At 33.4% G+C, this 27,276-nt stretch overlaps 1 protein-coding gene and 1 non-coding gene across 7 annotated transcripts in view; both read left to right on the plus strand.

Annotated features, from left to right (window-relative positions):
* STXBP4 (syntaxin binding protein 4) overlaps positions 1–27,276 on the plus strand; it is a 159,838-nt gene that overhangs the window by 30,485 nt on the left and 102,077 nt on the right. For all 6 annotated transcript variants that reach the window (XM_025995962.2, XM_072747505.1, XM_025995966.2 and 3 more), the window contains 5 exons: positions 108–186; positions 6,084–6,178; positions 14,833–14,929; positions 17,368–17,459; positions 26,393–26,482. In XM_025995962.2, the coding sequence (XP_025851747.1) occupies positions 108–186; positions 6,084–6,178; positions 14,833–14,929; positions 17,368–17,459; positions 26,393–26,482 (453 nt within the window). The remainder of the gene's footprint in view (positions 1–107; positions 187–6,083; positions 6,179–14,832; positions 14,930–17,367; positions 17,460–26,392; positions 26,483–27,276) is intronic.
* Positions 11,861–12,000, plus strand: LOC112918180 (U4 spliceosomal RNA). Its single transcript, XR_012000199.1, has one exon. It is a non-coding gene; the product is annotated as a U4 spliceosomal RNA (small nuclear RNA).

Consider the following 27,276-nt stretch of genomic DNA (forward strand, 5'->3'; position numbering starts at 1 on the left):
CTGCTTTAATCTCTTAAACCATTCTTTTTATGTTAACGTGAGCTTCTAGTCTGGTCTTTGACCTACTTTGGAAAATGACATTTCATGTTCTTCCTTTTCTTTCATAGATAAAAACTGGATACAAGAAAACAGAACAGACTCCAATTACTTCTTCAGAAAACAGCCCTGCGGATATGTCTAATACAGGTAAATGCACATTTAATTCCTCTTTTACTGTTATTTCTTTCAATTACCCTTTCTCAATGAGGAGTACATAATGTGACTTAATAGACTTTAAAGAAGGGTGCATTATGCCTTTTTTCCTTCAATGAATAAAAGAGCAAAATGAATGTATTGTTCAATGGTCCCTATTAGATTATGTCTTTTATTAGAAATTTTTCTGAACAAAGAGTTTAAATTTTAAGATACATTATCATAATGGTGTCTATGAAGCTGTAATAATCAATGAAGTGTGGATATCAAATCATGTAAACTCTTCTTAAAATCAAGATTAGGTTGCCTTGTCCTTTTAGTGAAATACTGGTGAGGTTTATTAAATGCACCTTACAGAGAAATTATAGATGGGAGCATAGCTTAAGAAAAGATATATTTGGGTTTTTTTAAGAGATTGTATAGATATAAATTAAAAAAGAACATCAGTATTATGAATTGAATATTCTTAGTTATCATCACCATGAAATGATTTACTGACTTTTTAAAACAATAAAGTATTAATTAAGCCACCTATAAAAAAAGAATTTTTATCAAACAGCAAAGTATCTATTAGTGGCTCAAACATCAAGAAAAAAGCCTTCCCTTTAAATCATGTCCAGAAATTAAATACAACAATAATAAAAAAAACCAGTGCATATAGAAAGGAAAAGTTAATTACATGTCTAAAAATTATAATGCAAGGTGTTACCTGTATATTTTAATTTTTAAAGCATTAATCTCTATCAGAATTGCAAAATAAAGACAAATTAGCATGAGTTACATAGTATCTTAGTCCATTTGGGCTGCTGTAACAAAATATCACAGACTAGCTTATAAACAACAGACATGTATTTCTCACAGTTCTGGAGGCCGGAAATCCAGGATCATGCTGCTGGCATGGTCCCAGTGAGAGCCTTCTTCAGGTTGCAGACTTCAAATCATGTCCTGACATAGGGACCTGTAGGGTCTCTTTTATCAGAACATTACTGAGAGCTCCACCCTCATGACCTAAGCCTCTTGCAGAGGCCCCATCTCCTAATACCATCACCATTAGGGGTTAGGATTTTGACATATGCATTTGAGGAGGATACAAACATTCAGGACACACCACATAGGCAGTACACTTAACAGGAATTTATAGTGGATTCCAGAGTAGTTTCCTCTGATTTGGAGCAGTATTTACCAGAGGGTTGTTAGCAAGCTCTAGCACAAATTACATGCCCTTTTACTTAGTGGGATTCTTTGACTCTTAGAAACTTTATTAGTAAAAAAAAAAAAAAAAAAAGAAACTTTATTAGTATATCTCCTTTACGTAATTTCCATTCTCTTGATGTATTGTTTTTATTTTAAACTATGAACACATGTGAGAAAAAAAGATAAATGAAAGATGCAAACAATGGTGAGGATACATTTATGTAACATATTTTTAATTTTGAAAGTAATTTAACTGCTCATTGCTTCTCTTAGTCTTTTATTAATTTAGTAAGCTTTTACTGAGTCTTGTCATGGACAAAGAAAACATAGTTCAATGGGAATTATGAAGGAATTAGGATATTTTCCATGAGATACTTAATAGTCTATGGTGAAATGAAGCATGGGGTTAAAAAAAACTTCATTATTCAGATTAGAAAGCATATATGTATGTGTTTATTTTATTGAATAACTACCATTTGCAGTGTTCTCTGTTAACTAGAGCAGGGTGTGGGTGGTTTCTGTACTCGAAGGAATATACTATCTTGTCACAGTGTGAAGATGTGAACAAAGTGTGTAAGGAAAGAAGTGGCCCATGTGTGGTGTAGGGAAGGCACAGGCTCTGAATGCAAATGTAGAAAGTTCCTTTCTTTGCTCCTAGCTTATTAGCTGTGTAACCTTGAAATAGTTGCCTCATGGATCTTTATGAGTATTAAGTGAGATCATGCATATGAAGCACTTAGCATCGTAATGGGTACATAGCATATGCTCAGTAAATTTTGCTGTTATTATTGTTAATATCACAGAACCCACTGACTAGAGTGTAGCTCAGGTGATATTCCAGAGGTTGTTTGTTTTTGTTTTTGTTTTTTTAAAGATTTTATTTATTTGTTCATGAGAGATACAGAGAAAGAGAGAGAAAGAGGGAGAGAGAGAGAGAGGCAGAGACACAGACAGAGGGAGAAGCAGGCTTCCATGCAGGGAGCCTGACGTGGGACCCGATCCCGGGTCTCCAGGATCACGCCCTGGGCTGAAGGCAGCACTAAACCGCTGAGCCAACAGGGCAGCCCTAGAGGCTGTTTTTAGAGCAGAAACCAAAGCTCCCATCTTTTAATTCAATTTTTCATCCTCCCCTCGTCCCCCAAACTAATACATAGGAAAGAATTTGTCACAACATGCAGAAATTTCTTAGCAAAAATCAAACATCAGATCTTGAAAGAAGGGGTAAACATCAATGGTTGGATGAAAGAGATCTTCCTAAGTGAAGGAAGCACCATGAGCTAAAGTATAGAACAAAGGATGAGCTAGATGTCAGGTGACTGTAGGAGGCAGATCTGATTAGAGCAAAGAGATCCCAGAGTAATGAATAAAATGTAAATTCTACATCAGTGACTAAAAGAAACAGTGCTATACTTTGTAATAGGAAAATAATTTACTGAAAAATATATTTGAGTGAGCTGTGTGAAAAGTAAATATTAAAATGCAATTAAAACAACATTTTTCTAGGGTAAAATTAGCATTGAGTTAGTCCTGTTTTTTTAATTTTCACATAAATGTGGTAGGCCAGATGTTTCTGAGGGAAAAAAAAATCAACTCTAAATTATCTCTAGGTAACTTATATACATTGTGATAAGCACTTAATTATAGATTGTTCCCAGATTAGACCCCTAACTGTCACATCTAAACCCCCTTAGCCAGTTGGTATTTATTCAAAAAATGTAAACAAGTTTTAATGTTAACCTCAACAGAAATAAGCTGAATTAAGGGAAATCTTACCCCTGTTCCCATCTCAGAATTATTCCAAAGTATAAAACTGGTTAGAATTTTGAAATCTACATAATACTTCAATATGTTTTTAATCTATTCTATTATATAAATTTCTGATTCAGAACTCGGAGTTGTTTACTATTGCTATAAGCTGACTAATGCATGAGTTTATAAGTGAGCTAAAAGCATACTAAAGACATTCCTAAAAAAATTGGTAAAGAATTATTGCATGAAGAAATATTATCATTACTTTAACTTTACCAGAACGTGAACTGTAATCCTCCCACACTAAGGTTTTATAACTGAAACAAAATAGTGATGGGGGGAAAATATCCATGAAGGGTTCACCATATAAACCAAATGGTTTTGATCCTGTCCTCTTAAAACATTCCCTTTCTTCTCCTAAAAAGAAGACTAGAAGAGAAGATCCAAGAGAATAATAAGCTATCTTTTGAAAATCCTCACTCCCCCAGAGAGGAACAAATCAAGAGCTTGAGGCCAGTGTTGAGAGGTGTCACCGGCAAATGGGGAAAGCTGTCTGTCTATGAGCAGCTTTTCAGGTCAAGCTACTCTGAATCATCAAAGCATGCCAGATTTATGCACAAATCCTCCTAAGGTTTGGCTAAAAGGTATAGGTTTAGGGGAGGGTTGACTGAAAGAAAGTGAGTTTTTGTTAAGCCATGATTGCATGTTGTTAAATGGGAGGTTAGTGTAATTTTACATGAAATCCCCTGTCTAAATATCTCTCTTTGTTAATATTAACAATATTCAAGGGGTGCCTGGGTGGCTCAGTCAGTTAATCATGTGGCTCATCATCTCAGCTCAAGTCTCCATCTCAGGGCCGTGTGTTCAAGCCCCATGTTGGTCTCCACACTGGGCATGGAGCCTACTTAAAAACAAACAATATTCTATAGTGTTTATAGTAGTTTTCTGTGATTCCTTATTTTACCTTTACAGTACCTGTAAGGTGCACTATTTTATTCTACAGATGAGAAAACATGGTGAAAGATACGGACAACATTTAAAAAATAAAGGCTTTGGGAATCACAAGAGACTACGACCCTGACATGGTCACCTACTAGCTGTGTGATCATAGACCAGTTTCTTTACCTTCTGGAGCCTTGATCTCTTCATCTTTGGGATGGGAATAATAACACTTATGTTATTATGGCTATAGTAAAGCTTAATGAGTTTATCTATATGAAGTACTTAGTGCCCTGCCTGGCTAAAAGTAAGCATAGCTAAGAGCTGATCTGCTGTTATTTCCACTGCTACCATAGCAAATTTTTATGCTTAGGTGTAGGAATATATATAAGTGAGAATGCATGCCTCAGTATGAGTGGATGCCGTGTGTTTCCCCCTTTCCCTCCCACCCCCCAGTCCTTCCACATACTTAAAATTGAATTGAGTAATTCACTCCCAGGTTAGGATTATTGGTCTGAAATCATAATTAGGCTAGCTTGGGTCCACCTAGTATGTGTTCCTTAATTGCAGGTCAGGCACCAAGCTGAAGGTCATGGTCAGCCCTCACAGATCCAAACATTAAAGATGAAAAATAAAGTTTGACTTCTCTGTTCTTTGGTCTTCTATACCACTCTACTCCATGCTGATCTTTTGTGTCACACTGTAGGTTTGGCACAGAATTTTTCTTAAGAGGAAAAAAAATTTATATATATATATATATATATATATATATATATATATACACACACACTATTTTTTGCCTCATGGCTAACAATTAGGTATCATGATGACAAAAGAGACTTTGCTGCTTTTATCAGAACTGTAAAAATTCAAAAAAAAAAAAAAGAACTGTAAAATTCTATTATACTAAAATCACTCTCAAGGTTTGACTCCATTTGAAGCTAAAAGTCAGTAACCATTTTTTTTTTTATGATCTTGACACCTATAAGCTATATTCAAGATTTTACATAGAATGTTAAGGATGTGTTAAAGGTTTAGAGGAAGACTATTTATTTTCATATGCGCTTCTTATGTTCTTAAGAAAGAGAATGCAAATCATTTTGTACTTAGAGACAGATGCTCTGAGAAATTAAAAAAAAAATTAAAACACTGCATAAAGATGTGACATTTCAAAAAGTTTTTTCTCTTCCTCTTGTTTCTATGTAGAACTAGTAAAATATCATTTAGAAGTGTATTTAGAATAGTGACAATTTAGATACAAGGATTGACATGAATTACAGGAATTTGTTTTACAAACTGCAGCATATTAAAGCAAATAATTCTTCAAGATCTAATCCCTTGTTGGCATCTGTTCTCTTATTCATGTAACAAGGACAAAGGCTCATCTAACTAATCAGTATAGGTTGAGAAGGTGTTAGGATTAAGTGAGAGGTATAGGAAACTCAACTCTTGGAAGTCCATCTATGCTCCTTAAAACATAACCTTAATGTAAAGTAAGAAATAGGATTTTGGATTCCAGAAGTTCCTAGTGTGTATCATACTTTATGCACAAACTTGAAACAGTTTGCAGTTATGAGTTTTTCCATTGTACCTTTAGAACTCATGTAACAAAACCACTTTTGCCAGTGAAAGACATATCTTTTTGAATTCCTAATATGATTTTACTTATTTCAGAAGAAAAAAGACTTCACTTTACAATTAGTAAGGCATTGTAATGATGGGGTAGTGGTGAGATGTATGTTTGTCTTTTTAAATTAATATTTCCGTGGGATTTAATGCGTAATTGGACATTCTTTTTATATTTTATGTCTTTTAGTGCTCAAGTGAAGCTAATTTATATGATACATTTTAGATTTAAAGAAAAAAAAAATCATGAAAACAAAAGTGAAATCTGCCAACTGATTAGCCAGAATTATTTTTAAACAGCAGGAGCCCAGAACACATCCTGTCAAATGAAAAGTTCTGTTCCAATTAAATTTCCAATTAACATGCACCCTGTTGTCTCTTAGATATTGCCCCTGCATGGACTGATAATTATGGACCACAAGGAAAGAAGATTTCCCTAAATCCCTCTGTTCGCCTTAAGGCAGAGAAACTGGAAATGGTAAATACTTTAAGTTTCCATTTTTCTTCCATCAAACAACAGTAAGGAAGTGTTCTCATTCTTTGAGAGGATAAAGGAAAGACTGAAGCCATTACTTATTTGCAATTAAATGAATGGCAGTTTGGGTTTTAGTTATTTATGTTTGAGTTGAGCAGCCAACTCATTCGTACAAAATAGAAATAAAACTTTTTGTAGCCTAAATTGACACCAAATTAATCAGTTTCCTCCTATGTAGGAATAAGACAAATGTGATGTAAAAAAAAAAAAAAAAAAAGACAAATGTGATGTTATACAATGTAAAATTAAAGGAAACGGAATGAATTATGACCAAGTAGAAAAATGTTTTAGAGCTTTTCCTATCAGGTGACCTGGGAGCTCACCACAGAAATATGCAGGTCCATAGTTTCTACTTTCCTGTCAGTTTTCATGGATAATCTCTTTTACATTTTAGAGAGAGTTGAAAATGCACACTACAATAAATAACACATTGCATTTATTCCCATATTCGTACCTTTGCAATCCTACAAAATATACTCTTTCCAGAGTCAACCTGAATCTTACCCAGTATTCATATCCTAATTCAGTTGCAATTCCTGTGTCCAGATTTTGCTAACTATTATCATTTGGGCCAATACTGCCTTATTTTGCACATCTGTAGCACTTAACATCACTTTGTGGTACTATACTATTGTTTTTATATTTTGTTTTGACAACAAGATAAAGTTTCTTCACAACAATATCCAGTATACCTACCACTGTTTAAACACTTGACTTGAGCTCATTAAACTTTCCAGTTAATTAGATACTTAAGATATCTCCTTTTAGGTTTTCAAAATCCTGAATGTCTTTTGCTAACTTGTACTCTCTTTTTATTGGTGGCTAAAATATAAGTTCAGGATGGTGCCAAGGTTTAGAATTAGTTAATATTAACATTTTAAAAAAAAAGGGTATTTGAGGTTTAAAAATGTCTATAAATTCCTACAAAATAAGTTATTGTTTTTTAATGGTGTTGCTTTAATATGCATTTCTAAACATCCAAGATGTAATACTATTTCTCCAGGTAAGAAGAAAGTTATCCAGCTAATGACTTCACTTGGCAGCCTTTGTTCCTTTATTTGGTTTAAATTTTCCTAGCATGTGATTTTTTTAAAAATCTAATTAATTGTCTTAGAGATATGAAAATCATCTACATTTGTATTGATTCTGAGAAATTTGAATTGTTGACTCAGAATTTCCGGGTTTTGGTCCTCCTTTTAGCCTAAATAAATTATTTTTCTGGAAAAATAAAATGGTAGTTTTACAACAAAGGCAACCTACATTCTGTGTTAATTCAATTCATCTTCTTGCTTTTAGTCAGAGTATATTTAGGGACTTTATTTAGTAGAGCATTCTTTTGTTTTCAGAGCTTGAAATGGTATCTTAATAAGAATTTTTTTCCAAAATCCAAATTAGCTCCTCTCTACCCAGATACTTGTTAAGCTACTCTTCCTTTTTTGTTTGGTTACATAATAATGTAGTAATATTTGTATCATTCCATTTGAAATATTTCTATTTCAGTTGCTCCTTTGTAAACAGATTCAATTTTCTTATCTATTATATTTTTAACATACTTTACTATTCAGTAACAGAAGGCCAATGTGATCAAATATTTGGAATGAAATAAAATTTGCTTTTTCTTTTATCTTCTATAAATATATTACACGTAGCATCTAGGAAATTTGTGTTATAATAAGATTTCACAAGGTAAAGGTGTTGACTGATCATGTGGTTATTAAATAATTAGCCTACTTGGTACCAATTTTTAATAAACACAGAGAAGTTAAAATTTACTGAAGGAAATTACCTGTCAATATATATGTATATATGGCATTGTCTTCAGGAAATCCCGTTTTACTAGCCTAAGTAGACAATTTTGTATCAGGATATACTGAAAAGTTATTTCTAACACTGAACTACTTAATTCCTTGTCTGAAAAATGGATTGCCTCTTTCTACAAATACTCTGAGGATGATTTAATATACAGATATTTAAAAATAATTTCACCATAGTTATTTTCAGTGCTATATTTTTAAAGCATTTTTATGAGTACTATGGGTCTCATTAATCCTAATGTTAAACTTATAAGTAGGCATGGTAAATACAGCAAATAGGTATAAGTTTATTAGCTGGCTTAAAAACCAAGAATTATTGTGCTTCTATGCTATCCGTATTTTTGTACCTGAGAAGGATGCTTTGGAATACAGATGCCATTTCGCTGATATTTACTTTACCTCTTGCCATTTCTGTAACATTTGAAGAAAGCAGTAGTGAGCGATGGCATACCCAGTGTCTGATTACAGTTAATGAGATGTTCTTTGTATTAGATTGGGCAGTATGTGACGAGTATTGTAAAGAAGTGACATTTTAAAAATTCATCATTCAGACATTAGAAAGAGCTAAGGCATTTATTTGTCCAATTAAAAAATTTGCATTTTGTTTAAGGTTAAAAGATGACATTATTTATTCAAGAAATTTTTGGAACCTGTTTTTTGACAAAAATAAATTGTTTCCCATTTAAATTTATGAGCTTACCTCACTGACATGCTGTATTCATCCAGAATAAATCTTTAAAGTTTGGCTATAGATCCATTTCCATTGTAGCTGATTGCATTTTGTAATTTTATTATTACTTAGTATGATAATAATGACATCTTGTACCTTCTGTGATAGGTGTTTTGTTTGCATTGCTTTTGTAAAATTGTTTTTATTTCTTTGTATGAAAATATCAAACACAGAATGGTTATATTGTACATATACAGTTTAAAGAACAATAAACACACCTGTACCCAACACCCAGCTAAGAATCAGAATTTGTGATATTGCCTGTTTGTTTCTTTTTGATCATATACTCCTCTCCTCTAAATTTCAAGTTTATCATTTATATGCTTTTGTTTTTTGAGAAAGAGAGAAGAAGAAAGAGAGGCAGAAGAGAGGGAGAGAGAATCTTAAGCAGGCTCCATGCCCAGCACAGAGCCCAACGCAGGGCTCGATCTCCCGACCCAGAGATTACGACCTGAGCCAAAATCAAGAGTCGGATGCTTAACTGACTGAGCTACCAGGCACCCCTCATTATATGGTTTTTTAGGAATTGATTTACTAAAACATTATGAAGTCAGTGTTTGTTTACCTTCAGTGGTACTTGAGGTATTGCCAAAATTTTCATTTCTTTTTCTCCAGTTCCTAAAAAAACGCATGGCTCATTAGTATCTGCTCAGAAAATAATTGTTGGATTGGTGAATTGTTTTCTAAAGTAGTTTTGCACGTTTTCATTCCCACTAGTCTTAAGTAAGAGTTCCCATTGTTCCATATACTTTATAATTAATTTTAATTATAATGCATTTTGATTTATTTCTGCCATTTTATTAAAATAATTTTTTTGTGCTTCTTACAGCCACTTCTTTCTCCCTCCCTCTTTGTTGTATTCTTTGGTTTGATTATGTTTGACTATCTGGTTGGTGGGTTTGAATTTTACTTCTTTTCCCCTAACTTACTTAGAAATTATGCTTTCTTTTGTTATTTTTTTCTTTTTAGTGATTACCTTAAAATTTTAACATGTATATTTAACCCAGTGGCAAGTTAATCAAAATCTTCACGGTTCTTTTGAACATACAATGCTTTTATGATACTTTTTTTTTTTTTTAAAGCTACTTTTCCTTTTTTTAAAATTTTTATTTATTTATTTATGATAGAGAGAGAGAGAGAGAGGCAGAGACACAGGCAGAGGGAGAAGCAGGCTCCATGCACCAGGAGCCCGACGTGGGATTCGATCCCGCGTCTCCAGGATCGCGCCCTGGGCCAAAGGCAAGCGCCAAACCGCTGCGCCACCCAGGGATCCCGCTTTTATGATACTTTAAGTCTAATAAGCCTCTTCCAAACTTAAATGCTTGTTATTGCCTAGTGTTTTAACTTGAGTTGAGACATTGTTTCTTTGTTAACTGTGTCTTTGCAGCCATCTGCTACTTCACCATTGAGCTTCTAATTTGTTATGATCTACCTAGTATTTTTATAATAATATCTGGTTTCTCACTTTTATTCTTGATTCACTTTTTTCTTTCTTTTTTTTTTTTTTACTTAAAAAGGATAAACAAAATGTAGTATATACATATAATAGGTTAGTATTGGGCTATAAAAGGGATAAAGTTCTAATACTTGTTGGAACATAGATAAAGTTTGAAACATTAAGTGAAAGACGCCAGACACAAAAAGCCGCAAATATGAGTCTATTAATATGATATGCCCAGAATAGGCATATCCATAGAGATAGAACACAGATTAGTGGTTGCCTGTAGCTAGGGGCAAGTGACTGCTAGTGAGTATAAGGTTTCCTTTTAGGGTGATGGAAATTTTCTAGAGTTTGTGGTGATGATGCCCAACTGGTCAGTATAGTGAAAGCTTCAAAACTATGCACTAAAATGATGAGCCTTGTGGTATGTGAATTATATCTCAAGAAATCTTGTTATTAAAACAAAAAGTCACATATTGATATATACAGTATGGTACCATTTATACAAAACTCAAACTATTTTTAAAATATTCATCATATATTTTTTAATATTAATTTGTTTGTTTATTTAAAGTAGGCTCCATGCTGGGCGTGGAGCCCAACAAGGGGCTTGAATTTGTTCTTGACTTCAAGACCTAAGCTGAGATCAAGAGTGGGATGCTTAACCAACTGAGCCACCCACGCACCTCATCATATATATTTATAAAACCGTGAAATAATGGTATGCACACATGCCTGGGAACTGTCCATAAAGAACTCCGTAAAGAGAATATAAAAAAGTAAAAATGCTAAATATGCTAAAACAGTGAGAAAATATTTATAACACACATAACATAAAATATTGCCATCCAAAATATTTTTAAAAGTCCTACAATCAATCAAAAAAAGACTTACCAATACTTTTCCTGAATATACACCCTAAAGAAAGTTGTATGCATGTGCTAGAGTAGATATGTATAAGAATGTTCATTGTTGCATTGCCAGTAAGCAGAAAACCCCAATGTACTGGAGGATGGATGAATAAATTGTGACATATTCATTTAATCAGATATTTATCATTGAAAGTAATGTGCTGATGTTACAATAGCATATAACAGCATGGATGAGTGATGAAACCACACTGTAGGGTGAAGAAAGCAAGTTTCAGAATTCTATCTGCAGCATTTTTAAGCTGAAACATAGCAAAACAAAATAACGTTAGAGGTACCTATGTATGTGACCAACTTTAAAATAAATCACGTGGGAATGATAATCCCACAGTTCAGTAGTAGTTACCTCTTGTAGAGTAGGAGAGAAGTATGTAGTGACATGAATTCAGCACTCTTGGCAGTTTTATAATTCTTAAATGGATTCATGGAATTTTTATTTTATTGCCCTCCTTTACATATTAGTTTTTAGTTTATATCAAATATTATATAATAAAATACTTAGGAATATTAACCAAATATATGACAGGTATTACCTCTTGGGAGAAGTTCAAAAGGGACTTACTTATACAATGTTTGGTTACATTCAAAATTTGAAGTATATATACTTGAATGCTAATGCACTATTACAGCAGTTTTAAAAAGCATACAAAAGATGTTAAAATGTACAAAATAGAAAGCTATAATATATTGATAATTTTAAAAGACATTACAAGCTTTGTGCAGTGGCAGTATCATAGCCAATGAGGTTTATCCAAGGTGCGATTATTGCTAATTAAAAGGCATACAATGCTGTATATAGTATAATTCATTATTGTAATAAATACATAATTTATGTATATTTAATATATAGGTGCTATAATCATAGAAAAAATGTAGAAAATTATACACCAAACTGCTAAATAGTGTTTGTTTTTGGAGCGGTAGTTCTCAAGGTTGGGGGTGCTTTGTTTTTTGGGTTTTTTGTGGGGTTTTGTCTTTTTTTTTTTTTTTTTTTTTTGCCTTAGATGACATTTGGCAATGTCTAGAGACATTTTTTGTTTTCGTATTTGGGAGAATGCCACCAAATTAGGAATCACTAGCAAAAAATACTTCAAAAATATGTATGAGAATTTAAAACATATTGCTAAGAGATTTATGAGTGAAAAACATCACTAATAAACATATAAAAGAAGTTTAATCTCACTTGTAACTAGGGGAATTTAACAATGTACTGTTTCATATTCAACATATTGACAAAATTTAAAGTGTGAAAACAGCAAATGCTCTTAATATAGAAAACTAAGAGATCTTATACTAGTGGTGTGTGTAAATTGCTACAACTAGTTAGGAGAGCAATTTTTCAATATCTAAAGTTGACAATATATATACATATATATATATATATATATACAATGCATGTGACTCAGCATTTTCTCTTCTGAGCATATACTGTAGAGAAAATTTCACACATCCATACAAGGAGATATGTGTGATGTTTTGTAATAAAATAAATTGGAGCAATTATAAAAGCTCATCAATCAGAGAATGTTTAATTTGTATTCATACAATGGGATACCATTTAAACTAGTTTCACAGATAAGAATATTAACCAATAATCTTGAGGTAAAAATAAAAATATAAATATGTTTATAGTATACTATTGACGTAAAATTTTAAGTGCACAAAAGTTCATAACATTAGGGAATATATGTGGTAATGGTATCAAATCATGGACAAGAAGGATACAGCAACCTTAGGATAGTGGTTTCTGCTGAGGAACAATAGAGAGCTTTCAACCAAGTCTATGTTTGTTTCTTAAAAATACATATGATTTCAAGCAAATACTAGTGAGTACTTGAATACATGGATGTTCTCTTTCTGTGTGTGTTTGGAACATTTTTAGGGAAAGAACACCAAAAGTCAAGAACCATATTGCCACGTTATACAAGGCAAATACTTATGACTCTGTAGACAGGCAAGCAGATGATGCTTAGCTGTGCTCTACAATCACTTTTTTTTTTAATATTATTTTTATTTAAGAGAGAGAGAGGGCGTGAGTGCACAAGTAGGTGGAGGGGCAGGCAGAGGAAGAGGCAGAAGCAGATTCCTCGCTAAGCCGAGAGCCATATGTGGGTCCTAGGGTCATGACCTGAGCAAAGGCAGATGTTCAACAGATTTAACCACCCACAGACCCCTAGAATCACTTTTGACTGAATCTTTCCTAGTATCCATCTCACCTGTCTCCTTCTCTCACTGTGCCTAGCCACCTTTATACATTAACCAGTATGTATTTCCTGTACACACTTCTATTAAATTACATATTGCACTAGTTACATTTATTTACATGTTATCTCACCCTAGAGACTATAGCTCTTTGTGGGTAGCTGTATCTTCTTGTTCCTTTTGCATACTGTAGTACCTGACCTAACACTTTGTAAATATTTGGTCAACAAGATGATGAATGAGCAGATTCCAAAGGAGGGAGGAATTTATAAGGAACAATTAACCAATATTCAACTCTACCTACTTTATAGATTTAATATGATTGACATTGAAATATATTCTTGCCAGAATCCAGTAATAAGGCATCTAGTCAGGCTCTATGTATTAGTTAAGATTAGGTTTTGCTTATATATATAACTGGAGAACCTAAAATAAAAGTGGTTTCCATTACAAATTTATTTCTTTCACACCAGGAAGCCTTAAAGTGTGTAATCCAGGGCTGGTAAAGTTCTACAGTGTCAGGGACACATGCTCTATCCTTCTGCTCCATTATCTTTATTGAAGTAGCTCATGAACCGAAATGACTGCTGGAATAGATCCTTTCTTCCATCTTTCTTTCCTTCTATCTTTCTTTCCTTTTTAAATTAAGCCCAGAGAGCGAAAGAGAAGGGACATGAATACTTTACATATACTTTTGAAAGCCTTCCCAGAAGAACCCCACAATACTTCACCTTTCATTTCCTTGACCAGTACATACTCTCATGTTTCAAGCCTCAAAGTGGACTGAGAAACATCTTTTAGCCAGATGGCAGGATTTCTAACTAAAACTGTGGTTCTGTTACTAAAGAACAAAAAGAGAATGAACACTGGAATACAACAGTCTTTGAATTTTTAATCTGCTATGGGTACTAAAAGAAGGTAAAGAAAAGAAAAACAAGGGAAGATAGAGGTGGATTCCAGAGAAAGCTTTCTATTTTACTGTCTGTAAGCTTGCCTCTAAATAAGCTAAAATTAGAATATTTTGTATTTAACCCAATTCCTATCAACTTTAGTTATGATCTCGTTTATTAACAAAATATCCAAGTTTTGTAGTGCTACTTTTAGAAATTAATGCTTAATCTGATTTAATAGAATTTCCTTGATAATTTTTTCTTCTCCCATATCACATATTTGCAACTAAGAAATTGAGTTTTGGTTCTAGGGCTATGCTTGTTAATTTGGCATTAGCCAAAGTGCTAGTCTTGCAAAACAAAACAAAAACAAAAAAAACACACCAAAATACTGAAGTGGTGGTGAAATCAGGAAACTGTATTTCATAGAAAATTAATCCATAAATAGTCAACAGACTTTCTCTGGGCATGTTATTCTGGTTCCTGTTCCCAATACTGATTCTTTTCACTGCGTTGTAAAATAAAGCTGTAATGAAGTTTTATTCTTTGGAGATTTGAAAAATTACTTCACCTGAGTCCTTTTCCTTCCAGGCTCTAGATTATCTTGGAATTCAGCCTACAAAGGAACAACAGCAAGCCCTGAGACAGCAAGTGCAAATAGACCCAAAGGGGACAGTGTCTTTTGGAGGTAATATTAGGTTTATCGTGTTATGTCATCACAGAAACTTGGTAGGAGAGTTATGGTGACCTATTTTCATTAGGAATGCATCTTCTTTAGAAGGAGAGAGAAAAATAAGACCACATCTATTTCAAGTTCCTTAGTCAGTACCTAAAAATGTTGTCTAGAATTACTGGCCTGGCTGGGTCAGCAGAAAGGAGACCCTAGAATCTTCCAGCTCTAAAATATCATCATTCTATCCTCCTTTTTTGTTTGTTATTTATCGCATGAACATTTCTTTGGTAATAATAAAAACAATACAAAGTATAGAAGTTCTAATTCCACTGCTGTGGAATTTCATACTTTTTTTCAGCTAATATAACAGAATAAGTATTTTTATGATGCTGTATAATTATTCTTATTAAATTTAGCATAATATTGACATACTTAGTTGATGTACTATAATATTAAGCCTTTCTACTTTTGGGGAATTTTGGTGGTTTCTCAATAGCTGATATTATAAATGCTTATATTTAATATCATAGGGGTTTTTTTTCCCCTTCTCTTTCTTAGGATAAACTTCTAAACTTTCTTTAGGATAAAGTGGTTTAAACTTTTGATAGATATTAATAAGTTCTTTTCAAGAGACATTTCACACATGTATTTGTTCTACCACTAGTAATGTTTGAATGTAACAGTATTTTATATCTTTGACAGCATTCAGTATTTAATTCTTTTTGTTATTCAATAGATGCAACATTGTATCATTGTGAAGTATCTGTATTGCTAAAAAAGAATTCACTTTTTGGTTTCAAGGTAATGGAAAAAATATACATTTGCTTTCCTCTCCTTTTGAAAATCACCCCCAAATAGGGAGGGGAACAGAAAACAGAATTGCATGTATTAACCAAAACTATGATATGTAAGGACAGTATGTGGATGAGGAAAGTAAGTGAATTAGTGAGTAGAAGCAATAAAGCCCAAATGTCTAAAGCAATAGAAGAACCACAATGGGAAACAAGCTGATCTGTCCCTGAAATGGCTTAGGAATTAAAAATATCACGTACTTCTGAAGGCTAGGTGTAGGCAGGGCATTTCAAATAGGGTTGTTAGAAATCTGCATAGAAGCTTTTATGTATGCTATTACCTGCCCCCTCTCAAGCAGCCCAGGATCAAACAGTCCCTTATACCTGCAAAGGAAAAGAAGTATATTCTCTTGAGGAATTAAACCAGAGAGATCCTGAACCTGTAGTTGCCAGCAGTCAGGGAATTTAGAGGAGTGTGTGATGAGTTATCACTCACAACCACACCCAGATTACTTGGTGAACTTTGCAGTCGTGTTTATACTCTACAGGCAAGAGATTGTAAGATTCTCTACTAAAGAAGCTGCCCCAAAATGTCATTTGGCCACCTGGTTGCTCTGTAGTGAAATTGGCCAGATGACAAGTCAAGCTTTGTACACAAAATTTCCAATCAGAGTTATTGTGATGATTCTTCTTAAACATGAACTCATAGCCAAGGGTCGTTGGACATTTGGAGAAATTCTCCAACATAAAATATAAGAGCCCAAAACTATGTGACAAAGAGAAAAACAAGAACCCCGAAAAAAGGAGGAATAATGCAAGAGCAGGAGAGAGCTTCAGACACAATGAACATCTTTGAAAAGGTAAACAAAGAGAAAGCATCCAGGAAATAAAGTGTAGTATATTGTAGAATAGAAACCATCAGAGAGTACAAACAGGATATTTGGAAGTTAAAAATACAATAGCTAAAATTAAAACATTTGAAGATACATAGATGAATGGGTCCCCCACATGTCTGAAGAAGCTTACAGTTTGCTAGCCAACATGGGGCAATCTTAACTGGTGTTAAGAGTATATTCCTTGGAGTCAGATCTTAATTTGGAATTCTGTTCTGCTACTTACTTGCCATGTGGCCAAGGGAAGTTTGGCAGTTAATTTCTTAGCTGCAATGTAGAAGGGAGAGGATAGGAGTACCTACCTCAGAAAATTGTTTAGAGAATGAAATTGCAAAGTACTGTGCCTAGCACACAGGCTGTTATATAAAATATTAGCTGCTACTATTGTTATTATTAAACCTCCAGCTCTAACTAGAAAAGCTGTAAGTCACAATATTGTCCTATGTTTCAGAGAAAGTTCTTGCTCACAGTAAAAGAGTTGCAGAAATAGATATGCCTGTGATAGGTATATGCTTTCTTGTTGTCTTAACTGATCTATAACTTCAGCAAAGTTAACAAAGGTAAGTTAAAACCAGTTTATCTGTCACTTTTTGAGTTTGTAAATTAATTTGTCACTTGAGCTAATACTACTTTAAGGTAATCCACTGAAAAGTAAGTTAAGTTTGAAGCCTTAGTTATAATGCATAACTTCAACTTCATTTAGAAAAGGGTAAGATGTATTTAGATGAGGTTAAATGCTATGTTCCTACTAAAGTGTATTCCATTTCAGATTTTGTCCAGGTTGCCAGAAACTTGTTTTGCTTGCAGTTGGACGAAGTAAATGTCAGTGCACGTGAAATTTCCAGCATGTTAGATTCACAGGTAGAGTGTGCCCTATAGAATTGTCTTGATTGTTCTTGGATCATAAGTCTTGACTGCTGTATGTCACATATGTGGCCTTTTTCTTTTTCATTTTTCACTTTTAAAAAATATGCAAATAATGTATGCTTCTTAGTAAATATATAAAACACAGATTTATTTAAAATCAAAAGTAAAACTTTATCTTGATTTCTCCTGTCCCTCCTCTCTATTTCTTTATGCTACTCCTCCCTAAATTTATCACAGAAAAGTACTCATATCATAAGTGTATACCCTCTGAAATTTTGCAATCTAAACCATCCTCATGTGTCAGCATCTAGATTAAGAAACACAATATGAAGGATGGGGCACCTGGGTGGCTCAGTCAGTGCAGCATCCAACTGTTGGTTTTGGCTCAGGCCATGATCTTAAGGTTGTGAAATTGAGTCCTGCATCAGATTCTGCACTCAGTGAGGAGTCTGCTTGAGATCCTTTCCCCCTGGTGCTTTCTCCTTCCCACTCTGCTCCTCCCCCTGCTCACTTGCTCTCTCACTCTCAAAAATAAATAAATAAAATCTTAAAAAGAAAAAAAAAAAAAGAAACAGAACAGGAAGGAAATATTTTATGAGGACCCAGATGCTCTCCCACCCCCCATGTTCCTTTTCTATTACTCCCGTTTTTCCCCCTGCATCCTTAATCAAGTAACTAGTCTTTTGCTTTTTTTGTGCTTTATGTAAAATACAATTATGAAGCCCATTAACTTCATAAGTCATTTGCTCTAGAGAACTTTGACATTTGGGGGTGCCTGGGTGGCTTCATCTGTTAAGCCGCCAACTCTTGATTTTGGCTCAGGTCATGACCTCGGGGTCCTGTGGTTGAGCTCCATGTTGGGCTCCATGCTTAGTGGGGAGTCAGCTTGAGGATTCTCTCTCCCCCCACCCCTCCTTCTGTCTTCTCTCCCTCTCAAATAAATAAATAAACCTTAAAAAAAAAGAACTTTGACATTTGTGGCATTTACATTGTCAAATTTTTCAGTCCTTTTCATTGCAGAATGTGTTACTGTATCCTTCAGGAAGGTCTTCCCAATTTATCAATTTAACTCACTCAAAATCTATTCTTTTTTTTTTCTTTTTTTTTTTCAAAATCTATTCTTGTCTATGCTTAAGTTAGGGCCCCAAATGAGTAGGTAACCCCTTGCCCTTGTTCCACCATCATTTCCTTAATAACTGTCCTTCTCCACTTTTGCTGCTAACTTGAAATACAAACTTTATTCTATGCTAAATTTCTGTCTAGATACATAGATCTGTTTCTGGACCCACCACACTGTTGCATTGATTGATTTCTCTATGCCAGTACATTACTATTTTAATTATTCCAACAGTGTATTTCTAGGTTCATTATTATGTGGTAAGCTAAGGCCTTCATTTTTTTCTTTTTAACTTACTGATTTTTGATCTTCTAGATGATCTTTAGAATCATTTTTGCTGTGGTAATAAAAATTCAGTTGGAACTTTTAAAAGTTGGAATTGCATTGAATTTAGAGAGTGGTTTGAGAGAGATGAACATGGTTTATTTCTCCATTCATTTTGGTGTTTGTTGATATTTTAGAAAGAGGAAATTATATCTTGCTTCGTATATGTCTTGAATATTTCTTGTTATGTCTGAATAGGCATACTGCAGTTTTTGTTGCTGTTGGAAATGGGATTTTTTTAACCATGGTATTTTCTAATTGATGACTAGTAAAGATATTAATTTTTTTTTTAGATTTTATTTTCAAGTAATCTCTATACTTACCTGGAATGGGGCTGGAATTTAGAACTCTGAGATCAAGAGTTGCATGCTCCACCAACTGAGCCAGCCAGGCACCTGAAGATATTAATTTTTGAATGGTTATTTTGTGTGATGCCAGTTCATTGAACTCCCTTATTCTAGCTGCTTTTCAGTTGTCTTGGGTTTTCTGTTTTCTAGGTAGGCATTTTAAATTAATTATATTTTTGTCTCTTCCAAAAAATTTTAATTTTTTCTGAATTACCATTGGAACAGAAGCTGCAAAAGTGAACAAAAAATGTTTTCATGATATTGGAGCCATTTTACATTTTTAATTTTTAAAAGAAGCTAGCATTATCTTATTTAATAAATATGATTTATAATCTTTTTATACTTACTTATTTACAAATTATTTTAAAATTTTTAAATTTAAAATAAAACTTATGCCATTTATATTTTTCTTCAATAGCTTATATAGTAGAAACTGTATAGGTTCCTTTAAGGTTTGAAAATGTTTCATATCAGATGGTCTGGGCCTAGGTCTTTTTGGAAGAGGAGATATTTTCTATTTTTTCTATTTTTTTAATGTCTTCTAAAGTTATTTTATTCAAGTTTTAGTCTTTTTCTTGAATAATTCTGTTAATGGACATCTTCCTAGAAAATTTTCCCTTTTATCGTTATACTAAAATTTATTTAAAAAAAAAAACAGAATTTTTTTAGGTTTTTAATACATTTTAACAATACTACTTTTTATCTCATAAATGGTACTACACAATTTTTACAAAATCACATCCACAAGTTTCTATATTTTAATTATCATTCAGTATGTAACATTTCCATTGTCATTGCTTCTTTGACCCTTATTTTGCACAGTTTCTAGTTATATAGCTCCTTTCTGGTTGCTGATTTCTAGTGTTCTTCACTCATAATACAGCCTTTGATATCATAAGCTGTATCAGACATATGTAATTTTAGAATTGTTATATCCTCTTTTTAAAAGATTTTTATTTATTTATTCATGAGAGCTATATAGAGAGAGGCAGAGAGACATAGGAAGAGGGAGAAGCAGGCTCCCCACAGGGAGCCTGATGTGGTACTTGATCCCAGAACTCTGGGATCATGACCTGAGCTAAAGGCAGATACTCAACCACTGAACCACCCAGCTGCCCCTAGAATTGTTATATCCTGACAGGATATTGAATCTCTTTATCTCTAGAATGCTTCCTGTCTTAAAGTCAACTCAATCTAATGATGAAGTGATACCACTTTTCTTTTGGTTAGTGTTTTGATTAGGTTTCCAATGACTACATGTATTTCTCTTTTGTAAAGAAAACTGCTATATAACCCTTTAAATGTATCTAATAGAATCTAAATACCATAGTTTTTGATACTCATAATCATTTTATGTTAAAGAAAATTCATTCATGAATTCTTATTCTCAGAAAGTTACCATCTTTCCTTTTTTTCTGCTTTTATTTGTATCCCATATTACCCTAGAATGTTACCTTGATAAATTATAATTTCAAGAATAGATATACTTAAAATTAGTCATTGGAAAAAGAAATCAGTCATTGAGCACCCTATCATTCTGTTACAAAATACATAGATAATTAAAATGTATTTGTTTTAATTCACTGTATTCATAAGATCTGACATTAAAATTTTCTTTTGAATTGAGTATTAATTCTACGTATTGGTACACAAGTCTACTTATTGGCATACAAAAATATAAATACATAAATTTTGATCAGTTATTTTTATAAAGGTAATTTTTAAAATATAAATTCATTATTTCAGTGGATGGATTATTTACAATCCAGCTGTGTCATTTATAAGATTTCCATATTTGCATGGGCATTTTTGGACTCTTCGTTACTGGTTTACTTTGCTTCATAAGTATTGGTATCTGATAACACATTCTTCCACTTTGTTGTTCTTTTTAAATGTTGCTTTGGCTAATCCCTTTTCTCGTCCAAATAAGTTCTAGCAAAAATCTTACTGTACTGAATTTCTAGATAATTTTGGGAACAATCCGGATCTTTATAAATTTCAGTCTTCTCTGTGAACATGTTTTGACTTCTTATTTTATCTTCTTGAATAGCAAATAATACACTTGATATATTTTTCCCAATACAAGCTTTATTAGTCTATTGTTAGATTTATTCCTAGTTACCTTTCACTTTTTTACCCTTATAATAAATGGTGTATTTTTTGTTTTGTTTTGTTTTTAAGACTTCATTTTTTAGAGTAGTTTTAGGTTCACAGTAAAATTGAGGGGAAGGTACAGAGATTTCCCACATGCTCCCTGCCCCAGCACATGCATGACCTCCCTCATTATCAGCATCCTGCACCAGAGTGTGGTACACTCATTACAACTGATGAACCTACACTGACACATCATTGTCACCTGTCGTTCATAGTTTCCATTACATTTACATTGCACTCTGGGTGCTGTACATTCTGTGTGAGTTTGGACAAATGTATCACGACATGTATCTGTCATTGTTGTATCATACATAGTATTTTTACTGTTCTGATCTTTACCTGTGTGCTTTGCCTGTTCATTTTCCCACATCTGCACCCCTCACCCCTGGCATTCACTGATCCTCTTACTGTATTCATAGTTTTTTTGCTCTTTCTATAATGTCATATAGTTGGAAGTCAAACAATATGTAGTCTTTTTTTTTTTTAATATGTAGTCTTTTCAGATTGGCTTCTTTCACTTAGTAATATGTTTAAGGTTCCTCCATATCTTTCCACGTTTTTTCAGTGCTGATTAAAATTCCATTATCTGAATATACCACAGTTTATCCACTTATCTATTGAAGGACTTCTTGGCTGCTTCCAAGTTTTGGCAATTGTGAATAAAGCTACTGTAAACATCCATTTGCAGGTTTTTGTGTGAACATAAGTTTTTGACTCCTTTGGGTAAATACCAAGGAGCACAATTGCTGGATCATATGGTAAGAAGGTATTTAGTTTTATAAGAAACCATCAAACTGTCTTTCGAAGTGGCTATGCCATTTTGTAGTCACAATAGCAATAAATCAGTTTCTATTATTGAGAATGAGAGTTCCTATGATCTAGTTGTTTGGAAACTTTCAAGAGATCACCCAGTCTCCTAGAATTGAGGTACTGATTTATCAGAACCAATTCAGTAACATTTAAGGTAGGAAAACTGAAGCTGTAAGAACACTGTTTTTTTTTTCCATTGTTTCGGGTGGAAACAATGTTGACAACAGAGCATTGTTATTGCCAAACAGTTCTCAAAGCTACTATCCTCACTTTTGATGAGGAAAGGCAACAGTGGTTGAGTGGCATACAACTTAAGAGAAATGGGGAATTCAGAGTACTTTGGGTGAGCATGCAAAGCTTGCTTAACAGCTGCAAAAAATACGGGTGCTCCAAATTAGTAATTTACTTCCTTTCTAGCCAATATGATTTTAGGGCAGATAAAAGCGTGTTCAGTCTTAATACTTTGATGACAAACGCAAAGTGCCACTGGTAATTGTGCAAGGTCTTCTGCATGCCAATAATTTCCTGTCCATGGCTTCAGATCAAAATGTTGTGCAGTTGTCATTATATCAGTTTATAAGGCTTCCTTTGTTGTGTTCTGCTTGTCAGCATGTAGAAGATATCCCCATAACATCCTGACTTTTTTTTCACTTGAATCCATAATAATACCTTTTACTTCACCACACTCACATATATAACTGAAACAAAAATCTCAAAATAGTACTTACATTTTCTATAGTATTTAATTCTTATTTAATATTCAGTTCTATTTCTTTATTTGGGCTTAAAATACACTAAGGGGTCATATACCACAGTTTGAAAAATACTATAAAAATCACTGCATGTCAAGTTCATCAGAAACAAATGAAAAATATTTTATTATTTTGTAGTAGTATTCCTAAGTTTTTTGTTGTCATTGTGGTGCTTCATCTGAAGTATCAATTGATCTGTGGTTGAGGATGCTGACAGTCTGTGAAAGTGGGGAAATTCCACTGTGGTTATCCCCTCAACCATCTCGTCACAAACAACAGTCAGATTTTATAATCCATCTGTTAGGGATGGTTGTTTTTTTACTTGTGTTTCCTTCTTCTGGCTTGTCTTCTTCTCCTTAATTTATTTTTTAAGAATATTTTTGCTGAAGCATAATGGATACCCTGTAAAGTATAAAAATCTCAAATGTGCAACTTGATGAATTTCTATTAGTATCTCATGTGTAATCACCACTCAAAGGCTCCATTGTACCAACTTTGACCCAGTTAGCCGCCATTCCCATCTTTACAATGGAACCACTATTTTGACTTATATTAGCATAGATAACTTTTGCCTGTTCTTGAACATCAAATTCAATAGAATCACACAATATATACTCTATTATAATGAGCTTCTTTTGCTCATCTTTTCATCTGACTCATAAGATTTATTGAGATGCCATATTTCAAGAAGAATTGCTGAGTCAGTCTAAGTCAATTTTTTGTTTAGTTGACCAAAAAAAACCTTATTATTTTGGAATAATATGGCATTTAGAACTAAAAATATAATTATCTTACTGTGATTAGAATCATCATTGCTATATTTAAAAATTCTGTACTGAACTGAACTGTACACCTGCGGCTGGTGCAAGGTTACACACAAAAGTAAGGTTGGAGCCTAGTTTTAGCAGAATTCTGAACTTAGCAACAGCAGACTACAGTCTATTATAACATTATGGGTTTACCATACTAATTAAATATCATACAGGGATTATCTTAAAATCACAGAGAGAACACTGTAAATTCCCTAAAGTAGACTTTTCACAACTTAGTTTCTTTCTTTTTTTCTTTTTCTTTTTTTTTTCTTTTTTTTTTTTTTTTTTTTTACTTAGTTTCTTTCTAAATCAATTTAGTGGATCGCAACGCCTATTTTAGAAGAGAGGAGAATAGAATGGAAAATACTAGTGAATTGTATATGAATGAGTAATGCTTCATTTATACTGGAGTCATTATATAAAAGGTATTTCTCATTATGTGTAGCATTATGTACTCATCTATAAAACATTAAATATATACATTGAACAACTACAGTGTGCATAGCATTGGGTAGCTGCTCTAGCACATTATTAAAATAAATAAAACTCAAGCCTGAGTTTAATTTCTCGGAATTTAAGATATAGTGTAAGGAAAGTCATGTGCACAAATAATTATAGTTTAAAAAGCTGTAGCATTGTGTGATAAAGCTATAGTACTGATAGAGCTCAGAACATTTAGAGAAGATTCATAACAGAGTTAGCATTTGAGTGAGTTTAAATTATATATAGGATTTTATCTGCCTAAAAGGTAAGCAGAAAGTAATGAGAATTAGCATGAATAAAAATATGTAATTTGGTGGAAAGCAGAGTAATCTAGTTTTTTAAAAAGGTAAGTTGGGCAATACCTGGGTGGCTCAGCGGTTGAGCGTCTGCTTTTGGCTCAGGACGGGATCCCAGAGTCCTGGGATCGAGTTCTGCATCAGGCGCTCCCTGCATGAAGCCTTCTTCTTCCTCTGCCTATGTCTCTGCCTCTCTCTCTCTCTGTCTCTCATGAATAAATAAATAAATCTTTGAAGAAAAAAAAGATAAGTCGGTACATGCAGATGATTGAAGGAAGTTAGGGCTAAAGAGTAATATTACACTTAGAAGTTTGTACTTTACAAGTAGTTAGTGAGGAGCCATTAGGGAGAATAGTGTTGACATGATCAAAATAATAGTTTAGAAATAGTAATCTTATAATAGTCTTGGTTATCTTATAAGGTAATGAAACTGATCGTAAGTAGCTTAGATGGTGGACAAAGGAAAGAGTCTGAATATAGAATATTAAAAACTAAACTATGGTGAAGGTGAGGATAACGGGAAGGAATGGGGAGACAGATATATAATATTTACCAACAGCCACAAGTATATCACCATTAAGAATTGCATTTGGGTGTAAGAATCAAGGGAGAATAAGTTAAAGATAACTGCAGAGTTTTGATCAGGATACGATTAATAATAGGGTGGTGCTATTAATAGAACTAGAGAAATAAGAAACGTGGGGAAGAGGATAGGTTGGATTTTAGAGAGTAAGTTCAATATGCTTAGAGGTTTAAATAACCAAGAGGCCATTGGAAATAAGTAACTGGACGCAAAGGGAGATCTGGGAATGATTTGGAGGGTGATATATAGTAAGAGCGTGGCAGCGAACATGATCACTCAGGGAGAGTTTATAAAGGGAGAACGGGGCAAACTTGGGGATGGTTTGCCCCATTTAAGGATATCAGGATTACGCCCTGAGCCAAAAACAGATGTTTAACCGCTGAGCCACCCAAGCATTCCTCTCTTCTCCTATCTGAAAGACTGCCTTAAGCCCATACTTACAAAGCAATCGTTTTCTCCATATAGTCCTTTAAATTATATTTTCTATACTCTTTTTTTTTTTTAGTTTTGTTACAACTGATACATGCAAGATGGCTGTAATTAGACTTGGATTTTTATCTCTGATTAGATTGTGATTGTTTTCTACCTTGTCATTAACTGTCAAAGAGATCGTGGTAGCAGTAAAAGAGGAATTGCCATCTCTGCTCTTTTGTGGTGGTGGTTATTCACTTGTACATGAATTATTAATATTACCTTCAGTCCATAGTTCCTATGCAGGAATCTTTTTAAGCTGGCTGGCTGTTAACATTGCATTTCATTTCATTAAAACAAGGTATATAATTGAGTAATGAACTTACTGGGTTCACTGGGTATACTGGGTTCATAAACTTTCTTGGTTGATAATGTCCAGCATTTTGTTAGCCTCAGATACCATGTACTTGGGGTGGATCTTTAGGGAATAGTTTATATTGATGACTCAAAGTCTTTTTGACATTATAAATACAATTTTAGAATTTGTGGACTTTTAAGGGAAATTATATTATTAAAGTAATCATAAAGATGATAACAGGTATGTATACTTTATAATCACCTAGATTCTATTATAAATAACAATGCAAAGTTAAGCTCAAATCAAGTTACGCCAGAATCTTTAACATTCTCTTTCATCTAATCAGATGACTCCAAAGTAAGAAACTAAATTTTGTTATTAAAATGCAAAAACTTAACATTCGTCAAAAAGGATTTCTGTGCTAGTTGTCAACATTAGCATCTAATTCATAACATTTTTCTTATATTTTAATGTTGATAGCTTCTTCCCTGTGATTCCTCAGAGACAGATGAAATAGAAAGGCTTAAGCGTGAAAGAAATGACGCCTTGGAGGAAGTGAATGCACTCAAGGTAATCTCCAGTTTTGCCTCCTTTACATTTTGTTGAGAAAAAAGCAGAAGAATATTATTATATTTATTATAAGTTATCAAATATTTGATATTGTGTTCATATTAATGTCAAATATTTGATAATTCATTTATTTAATAGGCCTTTAAAGAGGTAATTTTTTTAGTTTACAAACTTATTATTTATATTTCTTAATACCCATGTAAGATTCAGTGTAGACAGCGGGTTTTCTTCATACCTGCCAATCTGACTATTTCTCACCTCCTCTGTTCTCATATTGGTGGCAAGGATGAGAAACCTTGATTAGATGAGTCAACAAAGCAAGCCATGACAATTTTGGATTCTTAAATGTTCACTGGGAAATACATTTTCTCCCACGTTCATGAACATGCTTCAGAGACCTCTCATTTTGGTAACATAATTTAGAATTATGGTAATATGATTAAGAGAAAAAAGACACGCAGCGTCCCCAAATATACTTTAAGATTTTAATTCTTGGGCAGCCTGTGTGGCTCAGCGGTTTAGTGCCGCCTTCATCCCAGGGCGTGATCCTGGAGACCCGGGATTGAGTCCCACGTCTGGCTCCTTGCATGGAGCCTGCTTCTCCCTCTGCCTGTGTTTCTGCCCCCTGCCTCATAAATAAATAAATAAAATCTTAAAAGATTTTGATTCTTTTTATATATTTCCATTCTATATTTAATAGAATATTAAATTCAAATTATACCCTAATTTTCGCAGAAACCCATTATATTTTCCAGATCTTCAAGAAGAGCAGATAACTACTTGATATACTCTTA

This window comes from Vulpes vulpes, chromosome 2 (genome assembly GCF_048418805.1).
Source record: "Vulpes vulpes isolate BD-2025 chromosome 2, VulVul3, whole genome shotgun sequence".
Classification (NCBI taxonomy): domain Eukaryota; kingdom Metazoa; phylum Chordata; class Mammalia; order Carnivora; family Canidae; genus Vulpes; species Vulpes vulpes.